Genomic DNA, 20,599 nt, shown 5'->3' on the forward strand with positions numbered 1-20,599 from the left:
AATAAATTAAAATAGATAAATACAATAAGGGGAAATTGCTAATAAAAAATAAAAAAAATAAACTACTGCAGACTTTATGTGATGCTTTTTCCACTTGCTTCAAACAATTATGATTGTGATTTTTTTTTAACAAGTAATTGACTTCAATGTATCTTTTTAATAAAGTAATTCAAACAAAAACCTTAAGATTTAGAAAATTTTGATTTATGAATGTGAAATCTGCTTCATAATAGGAAATATCTTTTGGAAGAGAGGAATTACAATCAAAGTAAGCAACAATGTCTTTATTTCTAGTTAGCTGTATACTGTAACCTGTAGGCTTATCCTCTAAATATTTCTCCAAATCTTTCCTAAACTTAACAGTTATAGAATAAACTCTCCTTCTGTAATCATCATCATCATCATCATCATCATCATCATCATCATAATTCTTCACTTCCATCACTGTAAGTCAGGTCAGCAAAAAAGATAATTGGTGTTGACCTGCCCTCCATTCAGGACCTGTAAACATCCAGAATCAGGAAACAGGCAGGGAAAATCACTGCAAACCCCTCACACCCTGGACATAATCTCCCTTCTGGGAGAACACGCTACAGATCACTGTTCACCAAAACAACCAGACACAGGAACAGTTTCTTCCCCTCTCTGTCACACTTATCAACAGCTAACTCAAGCACTGTGCAATAGCCCTGGAACACTAAAATACCTACAAATTATAAATATGTATTTAGTTTAAAATACAAAATGTGCAATGACATATATACATTTCACTCATTAATGTATATTTGAACAGGTTGTATATATACAACCTGTTCAAATACTATACTTTACATAACCACCTACTAAAAATAACATGTCTTTTTTTAGCATTTAATATTAATCTCAGCACTCCTTGTACTCTTCATTTCTTTGCAGTATTTGTATCCTGTTTACAGTTCACAGTTCACCTGTATATAGTCGTTCCTTGTGTATATTTTCTGAAGATTGTTGTGTTCTTTGAACTTTTTTCCTCAGGAAAAGACTGAGATCCATAAAAACCTCCACCAGCAGACACAGGACCAGCTTCTTTCCAGAAGCTGTTGCCTGACTAAAAAGCTGAACTGAACTGTTATCAAACTGGACTTTACATTTCAACATCCCTCTTTGAATACCTGCACTGGTCACTTTCATATATTTCATCAAACTGGACTTTACATTTTACATTGCATTTATCTTCCACTGTTACATAATTGAATTATTTATTGCACATGTCACATTTACATTTTGCCCTAATTTCTAAGTGCAGTCCATATTTCCTTTGTATAGTCAATATTTCATTTCAAGTTTTATATCCTATTTCAAAACTATTATAATTCAATTCTGCAAATAGATTTTAAACATTTCATTTAATTTAAGTACTACTTTTTGAAATTGTATTATCTCATTATTATTATTAGCTTACTCTTGTCATATTTTTATTTTTGTATGTTACGTTTGTGGGAGCAAACGCCAAGACGAATTCTTTGTATGCTTGCATACTTGGCTAATAAACAGATTCTGCTTGTTATTTTGTGTAAGTACACTGAGAGCCACTAAACCGGGGTCAAATTCCTTGTATGCGTAAACACACTTGTCCACTAAAGATGATTTTTATTCTAAGTGTTATGTATTTTAAGGTGTATTTTCCCTTTAATTACAAGAGCGAGAAATGTGCACGCCGCGCGCCGCCGCTCAACTCAACGTGCGCGCCGCCGATATCCAATCGCGACCGTTAGCTGCGGCCGGGTGAACGCGGTCGGTGGTACCAAAGAGGAGAAATCTGACCGACTGCCGGTGATGTGAAAAGTCACAACACCACATCAAACCCAGAGTTTCCCATCGCATGCGTTGACCAGCCGAAGGGATATGAGAATCGCCATTAGCCAGAGGGTGAGTTAGGAGTATTTACACGCGTCTGCAGGTTTGTTTTGTCACTTAGAAAGACTTGTTATTTTTGACGACGATTTGCCTGCAGTGTCTGCGCTTTCCCGTTCCGATCTCAAAATGGCGGAGAGGCCGAAAGCTAAGCTAAGCTAGGTGGCAAAGTTGGCATTCACAAAAGCATCGATTTAGAGACTGAACGTTAAAATACAGTCACGTTTACATTATTTCAACTATACTGAGTGTGCTTGTCATTTTAACAATCATGTTGCTGCTCCTCGGTCAACGCGTGACTTGTATCCAGACACTTGTTGTGAAGCCTTGCTGAACATTTGGCTAACGTTAGCTTAGCGTTACGTCTATTTATGGAAGTTCTGTATGGACGAGCTATCGTGGTGAGTTAGCCGGCTAAGCTAACTTAGGTGCTGTCAGCAGGCTGCCATATTTTACCCAGCCGGGTGCACATATTTTGACGTTGCTAGAAAACGCATTAATTAAATGCTAAATTCGACTTGTTGACCTTTATATGTTGTGGAAACTGCTTAATTTGTGCAGCTAAATAACGCTATAACTTGTCTTCCACTTGGGAAAAACAGCTAACATTAATGGCCCTATAATCAAATTTAGGATGCATATGCCATTTACATATGCATTTTAACGGGTATTTTTTTATAACAAGAAGCTATGTCGTTTAGCTATTTGTTGGCTTAGACCAACGCCCTCTGTGTGTTCTGGTACGGCGACTGTGTGGTGTTATAAATCCAGTCTGCTCAAACTGACAGCTCCAGTTAACGTCTCCGGTACCGTGCTAAGCTAATGTTAGCTGGAAAGGGCGTTGCTGAGCCATTGCTGCAACTTTGCCCTTGTGGCCATCGAAGCTCGGAAAGACGTCACCCGGGAAAGATTTTGAACTCAGACCTACTCTCCAAGAAATAAATCAGTCTTTAGCCAATTTGCAGGTTGTTATCATGCTTACTTTAAGCCCCCTTGAGGTAATCTACAAAGGTCTGAGGAATCACAATCAGGGTGGAGACTTATAAAAGGATCAGTACGAAATACTAGTAATAAGCAAAGCCACACAGATTTCTCTGGAGGTGTACAGATCTGTCTCTATGAGGTCATTTTCACTAGCTTATTGTTTGCGTAGTAATTGTCCAGTTGCTGCTATTGCAAAGCATTACATTGCAAATGCGGAGGCCATGTCTGTAGAACAGGATGTGAACCTTTCAGGCTATAAAGATGCACTCTATTTTTCAAAAATACTCCATCATCATCAAAGTTTTATCTATTACATGTTGTCAAATACAACTAGGCCTTACTGTTGAAAATGCAGTCAAGGTTTTAATTCTGCTACTTTTCTACCTGCGTCCCGCTTCACCTCACTTCTTTTTCAAGCAGTTATATGTATGAGAGGAACTGCACATATTAAAGGACAATACTTAATAGAAAATTAAGAAACAGCTTTGATCTTCTGTCACTGTCTTGTCATATTTGAATCTTGACTGTTGGCATTGATAACACATGCGGTATGTTTCAGATAAAGATTGAGTAACTTTTGAACCGAGTGTTTTTATTGTGGGGCAATAGACTATTTATAACAGTAAATCCTGTCATGGAGAAACAGTTTTGATTAAGGAGAGCTAGTGAAATACTGAAGGCTGCCAGTTAAATGGAAAAAAAAATTGCTGATTTGCCATGATGTCTGATTTGTAATCAAACATTGCCTTGTGGATCTGTTTGTGCCAGCAGGGACTTGTTTGGCCTGAAGGTCACCCATAAGGAGGGGCATTGCTCGGTAGCTTGACACAAACGGAGCATGATGACTGAAAGCTTGATGTTAAGTTAGAATTAGTGCCAGTGACTGGTTTCATTTCCTTTTTGTATTATCCCTTCTAAATTCAGTGATGCGTTTTGTAAGATACTCATCAAAGAATCGCAAGCAAACAGTTAAGCATACTAGAAATTTCATTTGACATTTGTTTTAATTCATTAAGACAGTTTTGACTTGATGATCCATTCATAAAAGTCAGCATAGCATAGCATAGCATCTGGCTCAAGCTGTAATAATGATGTAACAAAGATGGACCCACCCAAAGGCTGAAACTATCTAAATTATCAATGTATATTCAGTTATTTTAATGATGTGTTTTTAAACACATAAAATGCTGAAACAGTTTGATTAGTCGATCAACAGTAAATCAATCAGCAACAATTTTTTAAATAGATTGTTTAATTCAGTTATTAAGTAAGAACGAGAACCATTTTCTGGTTCCAGCTCCTCAGATGTGAGTCTGTTTCTGTTTTGTACAGTAGCATGATGAATTAAATATTGTTGGTCTTTAGACTGTTCCTTGCATGCGGACAAAACAAGACATTTGAAGATGTCGCCTTGGGTTTTGGGAAACATGTTTTTTTAAAAACAAATTTCTTACATTTTATAGATTTATTGATTTAATGGAAACATTGATGCATTAATTGAAAATGATCTTTATCAGTAGTAGACTTGGTGTCCATCTCATGTTACCAAATGATTTTATAACACGTTTATTTTATTTTACTAATAGCCAAGAATCCAGAGGTGTTCAGTTTATAATCATGTTCAGAAATCCTGGGGAGAGTCCTGTGGGTTTCATTTTAATATATAAAGATGACACCATTACATTTACAAATCCATTTTTACATAGTTTTGGAGATTGCTGCATTTATACGAGGATTGATATGTGTTCATTTGGAGAAGAAAGGCAAAGTCTCTGTCACCTCACAGCTGTACATGCTGCTTGTCTCAAGAAAAAAAATTACAGGCCTCTGAGAAAGATGAGGCATAACTGACGTCACAGTCAGTCTGATATTGTAGACTAATGGGAGCTTAGTCGGGTCATCTGTTAACCTTTTTATATTTCACGGTTAAACCCAGACGATATGGTATGCTGACATTTTATAGTTCTTGAGAGGAGGAGAGGATTGTTAGTTGTTACATAGCTTTTTTTAATTATATGAAACTCTAAATACAAGAATAATCAATGAAGTGTTGGAAAGTGATTTCCTGTGTGTGTGTTTTTAAAAAAATATTATTTAAAAAATGTAACTAATACACAGCTCACCTGTAGCCAGTAGACACAGAGGCCTAGTCTAGTTATAAAGGGAAGCTGCTCTCTCATAATGTTAGATCCATAAACAAATCCGCCTAATCTTTTTTTCAACCTTTAACCTCCAGCAGTTATTAAGAGCCGGCTTCAGTCTAGTGTGAAGCTCGTTGTAAAGCCATTCATGATTAAGTTGTTACTGATTAAAAACGACCTGTCAGGCTCATGTATGATTCCATAGTTCAGCTCGATCATAAATCTGATGTGGCCTCAAAATGATAATTTGTTCGCATTTCTGGCTGAGCTACTGCTCGTCATATTAGTGTACAACATTAGAGCAGGTGTCTGAGTAGTCTAGGGGTTTAAGATCATGTAGCACAACATGAAGAACAGTTGAGGAAGCATTTGTTTAGCAAAGCATTAGCTAATCCTTTCTTTCACGGTGGTGATCAGAGTCCTATCTGTGGCTCACTTTAAGCAATAAGTAAATCTTTAGTCTTTAACTTGGATGTTTGAGTGGTTGGCTGATGGTTTCTGCTCAAGTTTCCCTGCTGTTACTATGATGTTTCAGGTGGTTGTACAAATTTTGCTATGTTACTTTTGGTGGAGAAGTAATGTTAGTGCTTTTTGAGCGTCATTATTGATGACGTCAAACATTTGAATCTGGTTTTACATAGCAGACTGAACAACTTTTTATACAGTTGAAGGAACGCATGTTTGTCACAACTGGGCATAACCAGATATTCATTCTTCCTCAGCAGCACCGGGTGTCTGTGACTGACAAATTTTTCTTGTTCCTAAGAAGCTTTTTCTTTCTTTCGAGTATTTTACTCGGCTGTGTCTCATTGATGTCCCGCCTATTTTACATGTGCACAGTTTGTCACGTGGACCAACGCACTCTTGTTATTTGTTGATGCAGGTTAAGAAGAAATTAGCTGCGTTCATTTTTGATGCAGTGGATCTCCTTGCTAATACAAACACTGCAGAATCGTTGTCGCATAACAATGAGATCGCACAAGGCCTGAATCTAGATAGTGATTGTCTTTTAATTAATCATGCAGCCCGCAATTTGCTTGAGATCATTAATTTGGAAAGTAACTGCAACTCAAAGACGTCAAATCATCTTCAGTTGGCCAAGAGGACAGTAACTCAGTTTTTAGTGACAGCTTATTAAATGTTCACAACCTGTATCTACATGAGATAAGCAGCGTAATATATGAAATATTAATTAAATGTATCTGACACATTCAATTAATAACTGTAGCCTGATGTGCTTCAGGAGCTACTTTAAATACTGAAGGTCCTGATTCAAAAATATGAAACTGATCAGATTAAAATGTTGACACGATATGGATCATGGTGATTTCTAGATAAGAGTGACCACTTTGTTGGTCCCTGAGGAACAACAAAAACACACAGTCACACGCACTTGCAGTCTTACAGTGGTGTTACAGAGTGATTTGTCTTTTCACTCAAACAGTCTTTGGCTGAATACGGACACCAGCTGCATAGAGGACATTAACCAGAGAACAGCCAAAGTTTTCATGTTATTGAAACCCATCCCTGGTAACACGATACAATTATATCATCACAAGATGAATCCACAGAAAGTCAATGGACAATCCTATTGGCTAATCACTCAGCCCCAGTTGTAGGTTTCAGTCCCAATATTGGTAAAGTATTGCTGATTATTATTGTCTTTTTATCTGCAGTACTTTATAAGAACAGGACACAACACTGCGCACCCAGAACCATAAATTAGTCTGAGGTAAACCTCATTGTGGTTTACCTTTTTAAATGCTAAAGTAAAATTTGTTTCTCAGATGTTTTTCGTATTCCTTTTAAATCTTCTGCTGCCTGCAGCTGGATCTTTAGTTGCTTCACTATGGCTTTTACTTATGGACATTCGGTTTATCTCATTTGTGTTCTTGAATGAGCGCTGAATATCTGCAAGAGCAATGACTTCATGTGAAGATCATTTCAACAGGCCCCTCCTGGCATTTCCATAAATTTTTATCCCTGTTACACTTCACACAGATGTTCTGTAGCTCAAAATTCAAGCTGGCGCTCTTGTATTCATGTACTAAAAGAGTACAGTTTTCTTTCTCCCTGTGTTTTGTTTATGAGGTCACCCAGATCGTGGTACCCTCAAGAGCAGGATGGGGTCAAATCAGTATCTTGCTCACTGATACTTCACCTTATCTCATGAACACACTAGAGATCAAACTCAGGCCTTTTTAGTCGGGGATACTCTCTCACTTCCACTAAGCCACAATCTTATATTCAGTCTATTTTGGAAACACTTGTCAGGTATTTGTGATATTTTTTTATCCCATGGCAGGACTTAAAACTGCAGATTGCTGTGGTTTTAGTAATGTTTGAACAAGACTTCAGACTGTTGTCTGTTGAACAGTGAGGGAACTGAAGTAGACTTGCCATGTTATTTTCAAGGTCTGACAATTTTATGAACCAACTGTTTCTTTGTAGCTAAATGTGACCATCTGTAAAGCCAAACTCCAGACTTTCCTTATAGCTGAAAATGTTTTGGTTTATTATGTTTTATTTTGTTTGTGTTTACATCTCACTAGGAATTGAACTTAGGTGGTTTCCCCACATGAATCGAATACCTCATATATTGTATCATAACACTGCAAACCGTTTGACTTTCACCTTTCTTAAGTAGCTTCCTGTTGATGTGTACAAATTGATTAAAAGAAAAACATATATAATCATTATATAACCAGACATCGAATGGATTGACTGGACAGACAGTCACAGGTTTTAAACAAACCTCTTCTACATCATTTTCTTTTGATAAGCCGGATGCATAGAAAGGACTTGGAACCATTCGCCTTGATTTATGACTCTTTGACCATGTTCCCATTGAGTAGCACTAAGCCTGGATAGCTGCATTTATTTGCATGTCAATGCAATAACTGGAGGATACTCGCAGGACTCCTGGAAATGCTTTTAACTGACTTAAACCAGGCCTCATGCTGTCACTTGTTTATTTTGCATGATCCTTTATCATTTCTGTCAAACACAGTTACTGGTGAAGCTCAGGAGTCTCAGGCAGGTACAAAAGCTACCGAGACTGTCTCGGTTACGTAACAGTTTGGAGGTTGTTCTGTTTGGTCAAATGGCTATTTTTGAACTATGCTGAGAGTGCAGCTAAGCTAAAATCACTAGCTCTGTCCTCGCAGCTCAGAGCACTTATCATGTTTGCAGGCAGGAAAGATGAGTTCTTTTCAGGACACTTCAGGCGTGTCCCAGGTTAAATGTTTGTTGTCCAATGCGGCTGCGGTGCCGTGCACTGAAAGGAAATGCTAAAGTGCTCATCTGTCACAAAGAAATGTATGTAGATGAGGAAAAAATTAAGAATGTTATGACAATTTTCCGATTGAGCATCATTCACATCTTAATTTTCCTGAAGCCAGTTGTTTAGAAGCAGCAACAGACGGTGAAACGGACAAGAGCGACACACCAGACAATGATACAGACAAGGGCGGCTTGCCGTTAAGGTTCTCTCTCCATGTCTGGGGTTAATCCTGTTAGCTACCATCAAGTCCCTTCTTTACATTGCGCTGTCAGCTGTATGGAGGACTTGTGGTCTCTATCACTTAGAAACACATACACACACACACACACAGAGACTCTAGGTTGTCTAGTCTAGCTGCTAAGCAGCTTAGTGCTATTGTGGCCCCAGGTGCCAGCAGTGTTGAAGCTCAGAAAGTGAATATTAGCCTCACAATCACTGAATGGTGGGTTTGATTTTTCCAGTATGAGCTGTTGATCTGTGTGCTTCTGTCGGGATGGACTCATTGTGCCAAAATTCAAATCAAAATCTAGATAAAAATGTTTCTAACTCCCACAGTCAGAGTCAGCGTCAGCATTTCCCACTGGCACAATTAATGAAGTCCAAAAATTATATGGTTTGATAAGATAATTGGTAGTTGTGCTGGTAAAATCAGCAGAATTCGCTGCTACCCTAAAAATGATCCTTTGCTTATGCAACTCAAGAGGTTCAGATCAAATGGGCAGAAGGTAAAGAGTTGCTAGTTCAGTCCAAGTTGTACAGTAAATATTTGTTTTTAATATGTAGGGCTGTAGTCTGCTGGTCGACTGGTCGATTAGTTGGTCGATATGCTCTCGTCTGACTAAATTCTCATTGGTCGAATAATCTCCATGTTATTTTCACTATTTTCATTGTAACTTTGAACTCTTCCAACCTAATAGAGACTGCTGGGTCTAACTATACTCAATGTTTATTGAACGTCTACCGAATCTGTGTTTCTCCATAATGACACAACGAGAACCCCCGCCATGCCCCCCAAAAAAATTTAATATTTGATTTTGATTTGAAATTGACAGCGTTTGGGAGTCTCTGTGCAGCGCTGTTCCGGTACGTGAGTCAACCTCTGTCGTTGCCAGGGAAACTATTGGTAGCGTGGCTCCATTAAGGAGTATGTTTGCGTAGCATGTGGGAAAGAGCGAGGGGCAGAGAAGTGACGGTGGATGCGAGCGGGGCAGAGGAAAAGGTTAGTAGTCAGTTGTCAGTCTGGCAGTAAATGTACAGTACAGGCTACAGTGTGTCAGTTAATAAATGCTAAAAAGTCACGTCTGTTGTTTCCCCAAATGCTGGAAAAGTGAAGGGGGTTAGCTCCAAAGTTAGCGACAATGGGTTAGCATAACCTGAAGACACAAAACAGAGAAATACAGAACAGAGAAATGTGTGGCTGCTGAGTTCACTGTGCACTCTGTCCCATTACACCCCCCCCCCCCCACAATCAAGCGACTAATCGATTAGTTGAAGATTATGTATGATTTTAGTCGACCAAGATTTTCTTTGGTTGACTACAGCCCTAGTAATATGTATGGAAATTGAGTAAAGTTTGTGGCAGCATTAAAGTGTCAGAAGATGTATGCAGCATTGCATGAATGAACAGGAGGATGACAAGGAGCCCCTAAGAGGGCTTTTCCCCTCCTTGCAGCAAACATTGTTGTACTTTCCTACTTTCTTGCCTCTCAGCTTCATTCACTCAACCCTTGTTTAAAGTTTAATGGTACCATAGGATGATTTTTGTATCAATTCTTGAGTACTCAGACTTGAAAGAGCAGATTAGAAAATGCCATTATAAAGTAAAATGTAATAGCAGTAGGGAACTTTTTGTGAACCTAGTTTTGTTAATACAGATGGGAGTCAACTGATTGCACAACTGTTTCTGTCAGTCCTACAATTATTTTGTCTGACCATCAGCTTTCCTGTTTTTACCTCCTCTTCTCTCTTCATCAGGTGATGGACACGTCTGATCAGTGAGAGAGATTTGGGCCATTGTGAATTATCGTGGAGCGTTTGTCCCGACAGTTGATTGACAGCAGTATCTCCAGTCCACCCTCCTCTGCGTGGCGCTCTTTTTGCCACCACCACCCCCCCCCAGGCATCTCTGAAGGAAAAACACCGCTGAGGGATCGGACAGCTCCCCACCCCACACGTCCCAGCCGTACTCCCCCCTGATCATCACCTCACCCTCAACTCCCCAAGAGGGAGAGAACAGCAGCCACCATGGTGCTGTCTCAGAGACAAAGAGACGAACTGTGAGTTCCTGGATGTAAATATGTGGGTGTGAAGGCTCGTTACACATGCAAACAAGCACTGACACATTGAGGAACACGCATGTTCTGCTTATGCACATGGTGTACTCGCATTAAAGTGCATGTACATGTAGGCTTTTTAGCAATGCCTAGAAGTTTGTCTACAGGCATAGATGTACGTTATATAATTTCCCCTCTTGATAGAAGCTGTTTTGGCTAAGTCATCCAGAAGATGTTAATGCAGATGTTGTGAGGAAGAGCATTCCTTCATAAAGTATGTGCAATCATAAAGGAAATGTGAAAAAATGTGAACTTCAAGGTGCTTCACTTGATAGCTACTTAGTGAATATTTCATAACCCACATGACAGGAGCAAAGAAGTGAGGGGGATGGGGAAGGAGAAGGAACTTAACAAAATGATGACTGGTTAATGTGGGCAGCTCCGCGCAGGGGTATCTGCCTGGCTGATCATACGGTATGCACCCCCAGTTCAATACATTCCAGTCCAAGACAGCTCAAAACATCTTAGTATTTAGATGTGAATCAAAGAAGTCAAGAGAACCAGGTTTAAAACATGATTTGATTTGGATATTGCATGGAAATCCTTCTGCCAGTGGTGGCTTAACAATCAAAGTCCAAAACAGACTGTGGTATCAGGGTTACAATTATCAGCCATTGAAACAAGGCCTGAAGCTGAAGCCTAAATTTAGCACCGTTACTCATGAAATATTCACCCTTCATCTCAAAAAGGAGCTGTTTCACTCATTTATATAACTGTGTCTGCGTACATCTGTGTTGTTTGTCTGCAAGTCTATATGTGTGTTTAAGGCTGTTTCCATGTGCTTGTGGTTGCCCGTCCTTGCCCAGTGTTCCTTCTGGTTTCCATAGCAGCACAAAACACAGTTTCCCAGTGATTCGGTCTTTGTGTTTTGTTTTCTTCACTGAAGCACAGTAATTTCTTTTGGCGCTTATTCAGATTTGCTTACATTTAAAGTGGAACTGTGAAACTTGATTCCCAGTGCTCCCATCTGTTAGACAGGGTGTGGTCTCCTTTTTTTTTTTTTTTTTTTTTAAGGAGGAACCAGCTTTTTTGTTAAGGTGGAGCTAATATATAATAAATGGCAACCTCACTTGGACATGTAATTTAATTTAGCACAATTTTGGACATAATCAAATGAAACTGCACTGTTGTTAACCACTTCAGAGTAGCTGCGGGGATACGCAAGCATCTGTGAGGTGAATTTTGTGACCAGTTAACACTTAAAACCTTTCAACAATCTATTTTATTCTACTTTTTCCTCAGAAACCGGGCTATAGCCGACTATCTCCGTTCCAATGGATACGAGGAGGCCTATTCCACCTTCAAGAAAGAGGCAGAGTTAGATATGGTAAGGAGAAAAAAAAAATTGTGTACATTTAAGTTTTTACCAAGAGAGATGTGGATTATTTTTCTTAGTGTCTCCTTTTTTCTCCTTTCATAGAATGAAGAGGTAGATAAAAAGTATGCAGGGCTTTTGGAAAAGAAATGGACCTCAGTCATCAGATTACAGAAGAAGGTAAGGAATGTTTGTGTGCAAGCTGATGTTGTATTTTATTATTGTCTGAGATGTTTGATATATGAAGTGCAAGGAGTATCGTTGTCATGATCTAAACAACCGTATAGACGGCATGATACTGTAAAATAGTTGGGATAAGAGTTTTCTGATCACCTGATCTCTAAACTTACCTCACCTCTCCTCAGGTGATGGAGTTGGAGTCAAAGTTGAATGAAGCGAAGGAGGAGATGACACATGGAGGATCTGTGGGTCAGAAGAGAGACCCCAAAGAATGGATCCCCCGCCCCCCAGAGAGATATGCCCTGAGTGGGCACCGCGCTCCAGTCACACGAGTCATATTCCACCCTGTCTTCTCTGTCATGGTCACAGCCTCTGAGGATGCTACTATTAAGGTGTGTGTTAATTAGCAGGTTTATACACTGAGTTCCCATTTAAAAAAATGCATCTGATGCAGATATTGCAACCCAGTAGTCATGCTCATAAATCCTAATTTCATGAATTTATCATATTCAGTTTTTATTTAGAGACTGTCAAACCTCTTTATGTCTGTGGGAGATGACAAAATATTAGAAACACCATTCAAAGTAATGCAATACAATTGACAGCTCCAAACCACTACAGCTCCAGAAAGTCCACAGAGATAAATCAATTCCTTTGACAGTTTCAACAAACACTGGGCTTTATTGCTGGGCTGTTGCATTAGACAGTATTACATTTAGTGCACCTACAGTACAACTGGCAACTCTGTACAAATGTATCCCAGTAGACTGGGAGAAATGGTATTGATATATTATGTATGTATTGGTGAAATTGGATTAAATTGATAATGTGAAAAAATGTTTTTCATAGTTTAAGAAAATCTAATTGACCTACTGTAATACTGGCTTCTGTCACAAAAATTACCCCTTTACAACATATCAATGCATCAATGTCAAGACTTAACAGTCTTATCACTGATATATTATGCATCAATTTGTTCATCAAGAGATCTCTTGTGTGTTCTTCAGACTTTGCTTTTGTTATGTTCACATAATATTAAGTCTTTTCAAGAGTGAGCTTTCGTTTGAAAATGCGTCTCTTGCAGGAATATTAAAGCACAGAGTTGGCTGCGTGCAGCAGCATTTACAAGCAAAATCAGTGAGCGTTGCAGCGCACCACAACATAGCCTCCGCAGCTCTGACCCTTCAGATCAAAGCTGTACTGCAGATCTGAGGCTTTTCTCTCTTTTTATCCTCTGTGCTTCTGCTTCAACACACTTTCCCCCCTCTGCCTCCTCCCTTTATCATCCTCCTCCCTCCCTCCCTCCCTGCTTCCCTTCCTTCCCTGCTCAGTTTCTTTTTTCTGCTTTGTCACTGCTCATCTACGTGGAGATGGGCTGATGCTCTTGTTGTCAGAGGCAACACTCCCAGAACACTGCGCCTTAGGAAATATGCAAATCTGTTTCTCTTTCGACCCATCCCTCTAATTTCCTTTTTAGCCTTTTTATTGATTAGCGAGTAAACGATGTCAGCAGATCATTTAATTTTTATTACTTTTAACTAAAGTAAACAGCTTTGTTTGTTTAAATCGCTTAACCTGCATGTCTATGTGCACACTTTCTGAAAGTTAAATTTGAGATTAATGTCAAAACACTTGATGTAACCTGCACCCCTTACTGCCTTTTGATGGTGTCAAAAAACACATTTGTCATCTGATATTACAGCTACTAAAACTTGTCCCATCCCTCGTCTGACATGCCTCGACATCATGTCAATATAAAAATTCTTGCTCTTAGGCCACAAGACATAATTAAAATTGACCTTCTAGGTAAGGTATAGAGCTCTGTTTGATTATTGTGGTTATAGACTGAAGTGACTCATTGACAGCAGCTGTCTGTCTGATTTTAGGTGTGGGACTATGAGGCAGGGGACTTTGAGCGAACCCTAAAGGGCCACACAGACTCTGTGCAGGACATCTCCTTTGACCAGACGGGGAAGCTTCTGGCTTCATGTTCAGCTGACATGAGCATCAAACTTTGGGACTTTCAGGGTTTTGAGTGCATCCGAACAATGCATGGTAAGACATTATAACAGGAATAACAGTGTGTTGTATTTAATACAGTAACACAGGACACTTGTTATATACAATTTGAATTAGAAATAGGTATAACTACTTCACTAAAAAGTTTGATTTGGTGTTGTGTTTGATATAACGATGTAAAACACTCACATGCACATAAGTGGATCCAGTGTGTATGAAGGTTTATATTCAGTTTATTCATGAAACTAAACACAAACCTCATTTGTAATGAAGGGTTCATGTTCTTTTAGAAACCCAATAGTTTTTGGAAACATAAATCTGTCTTGGTGGTTTAAGTATTAAGATGAATTCAGACCAGTAACACAACTAAACTCTTGACTGTGTCGTCCAGGCCACGATCACAATGTGTCGTCTGTAGCCATCATGCCAAATGGTGACCACATAGTGTCTGCCTCCAGAGACAAGACCATCAAGATGTGGGAAGTGGCCACTGGGTAAGTGAGGGGGAACCTTGTTTTGACTCTCAGTACTATGTGCTGTCATTGGTACGAGGCCCCAGAAAGGTGATGGTGGGAATGTTTTTCTGAACTACTTTTGCTTTACCTTGCAGTTACTCTTTGTGTCTCGGGCCAGTTCTTGAGTTAAAATACAGTCAGATATTACAGAAGGGAAAGATGATGTCACACTTTAAAGTTCAGCGTTTATTGCTAATTATTCTTCATGAAAAGGCAGAGCTCCGACAGTAGCCACTGGTTGTGACCACAGCTGTAGCTGTTCTGTCTGGCTGTGGGTTGAGCTATAGTTGAAGCTGTGGATACAGTTAATGTTAGAGCTACAGCTGCATTTGTGGTTATTTACGGTGCTACAGATGTGGCTATGGGAATGTGGCTGCTCTTAACTGCTCCTGTTAACATTATCCCTGAAAGATTTGAACCTGGTGCTTCTATCAAATATGACAGATGTTTTATCAATATATACACTACAGGAGTTCAAGAATAGCTTCATCCGCTCAGCCTGCACAGCCAGTTAATAGTTAGTTACATCCATTAACAACCAAACAGCTTCGGTCATCATAACAATCAAAGCCACAGCCATAATTTCAGCAACAGTTAAAGCATGTAGCTGTAGCAGCAGCTGGTCATAACAAAGTGTATAGAACAAGGCTAACTAGTCTCCGCTAGTTATCTCTCATAAGTCAGTGACATAGACTTACAGCTGAGGGGTCGCCCACTCGTGCTGTGACTGTAACTGATACATAATATTATATCATAATACAGCTCAGCCTTCCTTCATGGATCAGAGGGAGAACTTAATGTGAGAGAAAGCAAAAGTGTTGCAAGGGAATGTAGTGCTGGAAAAAAAAAATCCACCCATGACCTTTCGGTTTGTTTTTTTTTCGTAGACCATTCTTTTTGTAACGGGAACTTCCATTTGTGAATAGTTCATTGTCTTTTTTTTTTTTTTTTTTTTTTTCCATATTCTCATTTCCCGTACTTTAATTCTTCCCTCCCACGGCTTTAATTTTATTCCTGGTAATATTGCATTACTTTACATTACAGTGAATTTATGCTTAAAGCTGCACATCCATAATTTAACTTTGTACAATATTTCCATCTGTAGGTACTGTGTGAAGACCTTTGCAGGCCACAGGGAGTGGGTGAGGATGGTGCGTCCCAACCAGGACGGCTCGTTGATCGCCAGCTGCTCTAATGACCAGACAGTGCGTGTCTGGGTGGTCTCTTCAAAGGAGTGCAAAGCCGAGTTGCGGGAGCATGAACATGTGGTAGAATGTATCGCATGGGCCCCTGACAGTGCCCATCCCACCATCCTGGAGGCCACAGGCTCAGAGGTACGTACACCTGCTGCAGGATTAGACATTTACCTACAGAGGATGTAGTGTGTGTTTGGTTCAGCTGCAGGGTTTCCCACAGTTGTTTATAGCAAAGGCAGACCACGTGCACTACATGAATGACTGTCTCATTAGAAATTACCACACTGAATAAAACCGTAAACTTAGGAGGAAACAGAAGAGGCACTATTTCAGGGATCTAAGTGAAGCTTTTGTTACGACAGTCACCTCGCTAGAAATTCTGTGTATCACGAAAGATGAGATCAGTCTGTCACAGTCAGCTGGGCATGTGTGAAGAATAAGTTTTTTAAAACATGCAGTTTACATATCTGCATCTTTGTTTATAGTCTCGTCTTTCCTTATCAGAGGGACTTTAATGTTATGTGTCTGTCAGTCAGTAGTGATTTGAGTGGATGGTGGGACTGAAGTGGCAACATTGCAACAGGAACACACAGTGATGTTTAAAGAGAGGCGTTTTTTCTTCAATATTTTTATTATTGATATAATAACGTGAACTGCCACTCTACTACACTATGAAGGCACCTTTTGGTAGCAAACTGCATTGTTGTCTTTCATTTAGCCAATGTACATGTTCCATGTATCTTTTGTTTTGCAGAGCAAGAAGAGTGGAAAGCCTGGCCCCTTCCTTCTGTCTGGATCCAGAGATAAAACAATTAAGATGTGGGACGTCAGCATTGGCATCTGCCTTATGACTCTGGTGCGTAGTGTGATGGTTCCTATGACAATCTCAGTGTTACTGCTTAGGAGTGAGGGGAGCGGTGGATAATCTGTTTTGTTTCTTCAGGTGGGACATGACAACTGGGTGCGTGGGGTATTGGTGCATCCTGGAGGAAGATTCATAGTGAGCTGTGCTGACGACAAAACCATTAGGATCTGGGACTACAAGAACAAGCGCTGCATGAAGACCCTGTGTGCCCATGAACACTTTGTTACCTCTCTTGGTAAGACGGTTATTAATGGAATTAATTTAGCATCTTCTGCTTCTCAAACATTTAACAATAACTTTTACTGAACTTATAAAAATACAGAACCTGGAAATGCTCCCCTTCAGATGCTGATTTTTGTTATTCAAATGATTGAGCTTATCTTTAATGCAGCACCTAAACAAGTGTTTACTTCTCTTGCAGATTTCCACAAGACTGCTCCCTACGTGGTGACAGGCAGTGTCGATCAGACAGTCAAAGTCTGGGAGTGCCGCTGAGACTGTCTCCCATCTCTTGCCCTGTCCTGCTTCCCTCCCAACTCCAAAAGCAGCCCTATATCCCCAACCTATCCCGGCCCTCTTCCCTTCTGTCCCGACACCGAGCCCAGCCCCTCAACTCTCGCACTCCAAACCATAGTTGACCATGGCGCTTTACCTTCTCCCCTTCCCCTTCCCCCTCCCCTCCTTCTCCCCTCTCCTTCCCGCCTCCCCTACATCGGTCCAGCCCTATTAAGATGACTATTGTCCTTTTATGTAAATTATTCTGGATGTAGGGTACGCTTAATAAATGTCACGCAATCTCTGACACATAAACACACTCAAAAGATAAGAAGTATTCCTTGCATGGTGAATCAAACAAAAAAAAATTGTATACTGTTAAATTTGCCGAATTTGCATACTGTTGTTATGACTTCCTGTCGGGTCAAAGGGTAAATATTCCTGTGTGCTGGCGCAGGTGGATTCCGGTTTAACTGACAGTGCACGAAAACCAACGGCGCCCCTTGTAGAAGGGGGTTTAGGTTTTGTTTAGTTTTTGTTTTACTCCATGCCTCCATCGTTGTGGTCTGTCGCTGAGCGGATGGTGATAGAGAGGGTGTGAAGAAAGTAAGTGTAAAAGAAAGAGAACGAGTGGAAGCTGTCCAGGATAAGATGATAACAAGTTGAAGAAAGAAAGAAAAAAAAAATGAAGCAGGATGCAGCTCCTCAGTTGAATCACACAAGGTTCTGTGGGTGAGTGCGCGTGTACATGTGTGTGTATACATTGTGTGTGTGTGTGTGTCTGTATATTACGACAGGAGAATCTCTCCGCCGTCTCTGCTCTGGTCAGAGGAGAGAGGAGGAGGCAAAGCTTCTCACCCACTGTGTTCATTCATACTACTTCATCTCTTTTAACAAAACTTGCTTTCTAGTAGACACTCACAGGACCTTAACGATCCCTAAGCTGCTGAGAGCACAGGCACACGCCCCCCCATAGCAAAAGTGTGTTTTACAGAGGAAAAAGTCTGCTCACCTTGTAAGAGGTTTGTGTGTGTGTATGTCACCCCAGAGAATCGCCCAGTGCCCTCTTTGCTCGCTATCTCTGCCTTGTTAACCCATTGAGGGCTCCCTCACACGGGATTTTCATTCTGCTTTCTGTGGTCTCACTGCTCTCTTTACACACACATACACATACACTCACAAATGCACATACACGCACAGTAAAAAAAAAAAAAGTTGTGTATCAATATATCTGGATGTCATTGTTTGCAACATAATTAAATAAAATTCTGTAAATATAAATCATCTGTTTGTGTGCTTTCTTTGAGGACAGGAGGTGAAATGAGATGAGGGAAAACTTCAGGGAGTCAGACAGGGTTTACCACCACAAAGGTTGGAGTTAGCGAGGTTAGATCCTGCAGCACACTTTCCAGTCCATCTCACATCTAATAATATATTTATATAATAAATGTACGAATGCTGGCAAAGGCAGCCACGATCACAGTGGCATAGCTGTGTGGCGCTGCATTTTTTCCTACCTCGGAATATCCATATTTTGAAGAATACTGGTTTGATAGATGTTTGTGTTGAGATATAAACATTTTTTTAAATTCTAATTAGGCAGAATTACTTGAAATTGATTTGAGTCACAATTAGTGCAGTATTTTATGTCACACAGTATTGTCTTCAGTTTTTGCTGTTTAAATATTAACTGTTTAATGCAGTGTCACTGTTAAAAAAAACCAACAACAAAACTATGACACTTGATAATATTAAATTCTGGTATTGGGAAAGTACAATTTGTTTCTCAAAAATTAAGGCAAATAAATGTAACTTTGGGACATGGTAACTGATAACGGCCTTATAACACATTGATTTTGTGAGAATGGCTTCTGATTTAATGAACTCCCACCTGCGGCCTTCAAAAAGAAGTGTTAATTTTAATAGATTTTCATCTCATTACTTAAAATCATCAGAGTGAAGCCTTTAGAAAGAAATGGGTCACCAGACAAAAGTTGGAAAACTGCTCTAGACAGGAAATATTATTTATGTATAACTGAGGCTCAGCAGCACAGATGTTGGTTTAGTGCTACACTGAAGCACACTAGTATCTTTTGGCAACTTCCATCTGAGGTCAGAGGCTGAGTCATTGCTGCTACTGATGCAGAAAGAGGAGGAACAGATCAGTCCAGTCATAGTGATTTTTTAATGAATGATCAGTTGGGAGAGGGTGTGGTAAACTAAAATATATTAAGTATGATGTGGAGAGGATAGTTTAATAACTCTTGACATTTATTCCTCAGGTACAGTCCAATTACACTGCGAGCTCAGAGTGGAAAGAGGCAAAGCCGTCAGGAGGCAGCAGGGACAGTTCAGGCCCCCTTATCAATTATGTACAGTACCCCAGCCTACTTCTGCACTCGCACACACCTGCTCGCTCACCCACACAGCAATTACTCTTACTCTGTGCACTGCAGTATCCTGGCAACAGTTGCCAGGATGGCAAGTGTGCAAGCACCACACCTTGTTCTGTCCTGCAGGTCTTTGAGGGTGGAGAAACGGGGAGTGGCAAGGATGAATGCAGAAAGGAAAGCAGTTGTAGCACAAGGGTCATGTAGAAAAAGGCCAGTGGCAACACTTTGGACTGAATAAGATGAAGGGCGGAAACTGGTGAGCTAGATGAAAGTGAGAAGTGGCTCCATGTGACTTAATGAAAGGATAAGAAACCTGTCCCAGTCTGAAAACTCCTGTTTCTCAACAGATGCACTGGAGTAGAAACATTGGCCTACATCCGCCAGCCACCACTCTCTCATGCCTTGCACACTGCCCCCCCCCCCCCCCCCCCCCCCCCCCCTCCACATACACGCTAAAGACATCAAAACAAGCTAGAAGAAGCTCACTTTCTCATTTATATTGCTTCTAGGTCACCCATTTCTCTCTCACCCTGACAAAACTGTTAATACAAATTTGTGACCAAGAGAAGGAGGTGAAAGGAGCTGCAGAGAGATAGAAGCCAGCATTGATTCAGATAAGCTGGCGTGAGAAGTGTGGAGGGGTTTCAAGGTCAGTGTATATAACAGGCCTGTCCCCGTCAGATGCAGCAGTATTGATTCTCTCACGTAGGATTGATAGATTTCATACAGCAGGCTGGCTTTTCTTTATTAAACATATGCAGACAGATACTAGTAGTTTCAAGTGCAAATGAAGCACAGACAGCTGCGGGGTCTGTGTTAATATATAGGTTTGTATGTCATCCCACTATACCTTACGTGAGTCCCACTATAGTTTACGTGACCAGCGTTCTAATCCCCCGTAAAGCCTGAGGAGGAGGAGGATGCTGGGGATGTGTGGAGTAGCTTTGGAAGAAGTCACAGGATGTGGCGCTCTCTAGTGGTCGAGCG

General features: G+C 40.3%; 1 protein-coding gene across 1 annotated transcript; it reads left to right on the top strand.

Annotated features, from left to right (window-relative positions):
- Positions 1-1,724: 1,724 nt before the first annotated feature.
- On the top strand, positions 1,725-18,500 carry LOC121910394 (lissencephaly-1 homolog B). The gene is made up of 11 exons (XM_042431620.1): positions 1,725-1,908; positions 10,276-10,577; positions 11,877-11,961; positions 12,055-12,129; positions 12,315-12,521; positions 14,016-14,184; positions 14,540-14,642; positions 15,769-15,997; positions 16,614-16,715; positions 16,803-16,959; positions 17,146-18,500. The coding sequence occupies exons 2-11, from the start codon at positions 10,546-10,548 to the stop codon at positions 17,217-17,219; spliced, it is 1,233 nt and encodes a 410-aa protein (XP_042287554.1). The 5' UTR covers positions 1,725-1,908; positions 10,276-10,545; the 3' UTR covers positions 17,220-18,500.
- Positions 18,501-20,599: the final 2,099 nt, after the last annotated feature.

The sequence above is a fragment of the Thunnus maccoyii genome, chromosome 13 (genome assembly GCF_910596095.1).
Source record: "Thunnus maccoyii chromosome 13, fThuMac1.1, whole genome shotgun sequence".
In the NCBI taxonomy this organism is placed as follows: Eukaryota; Metazoa; Chordata; class Actinopteri; order Scombriformes; family Scombridae; genus Thunnus; species Thunnus maccoyii.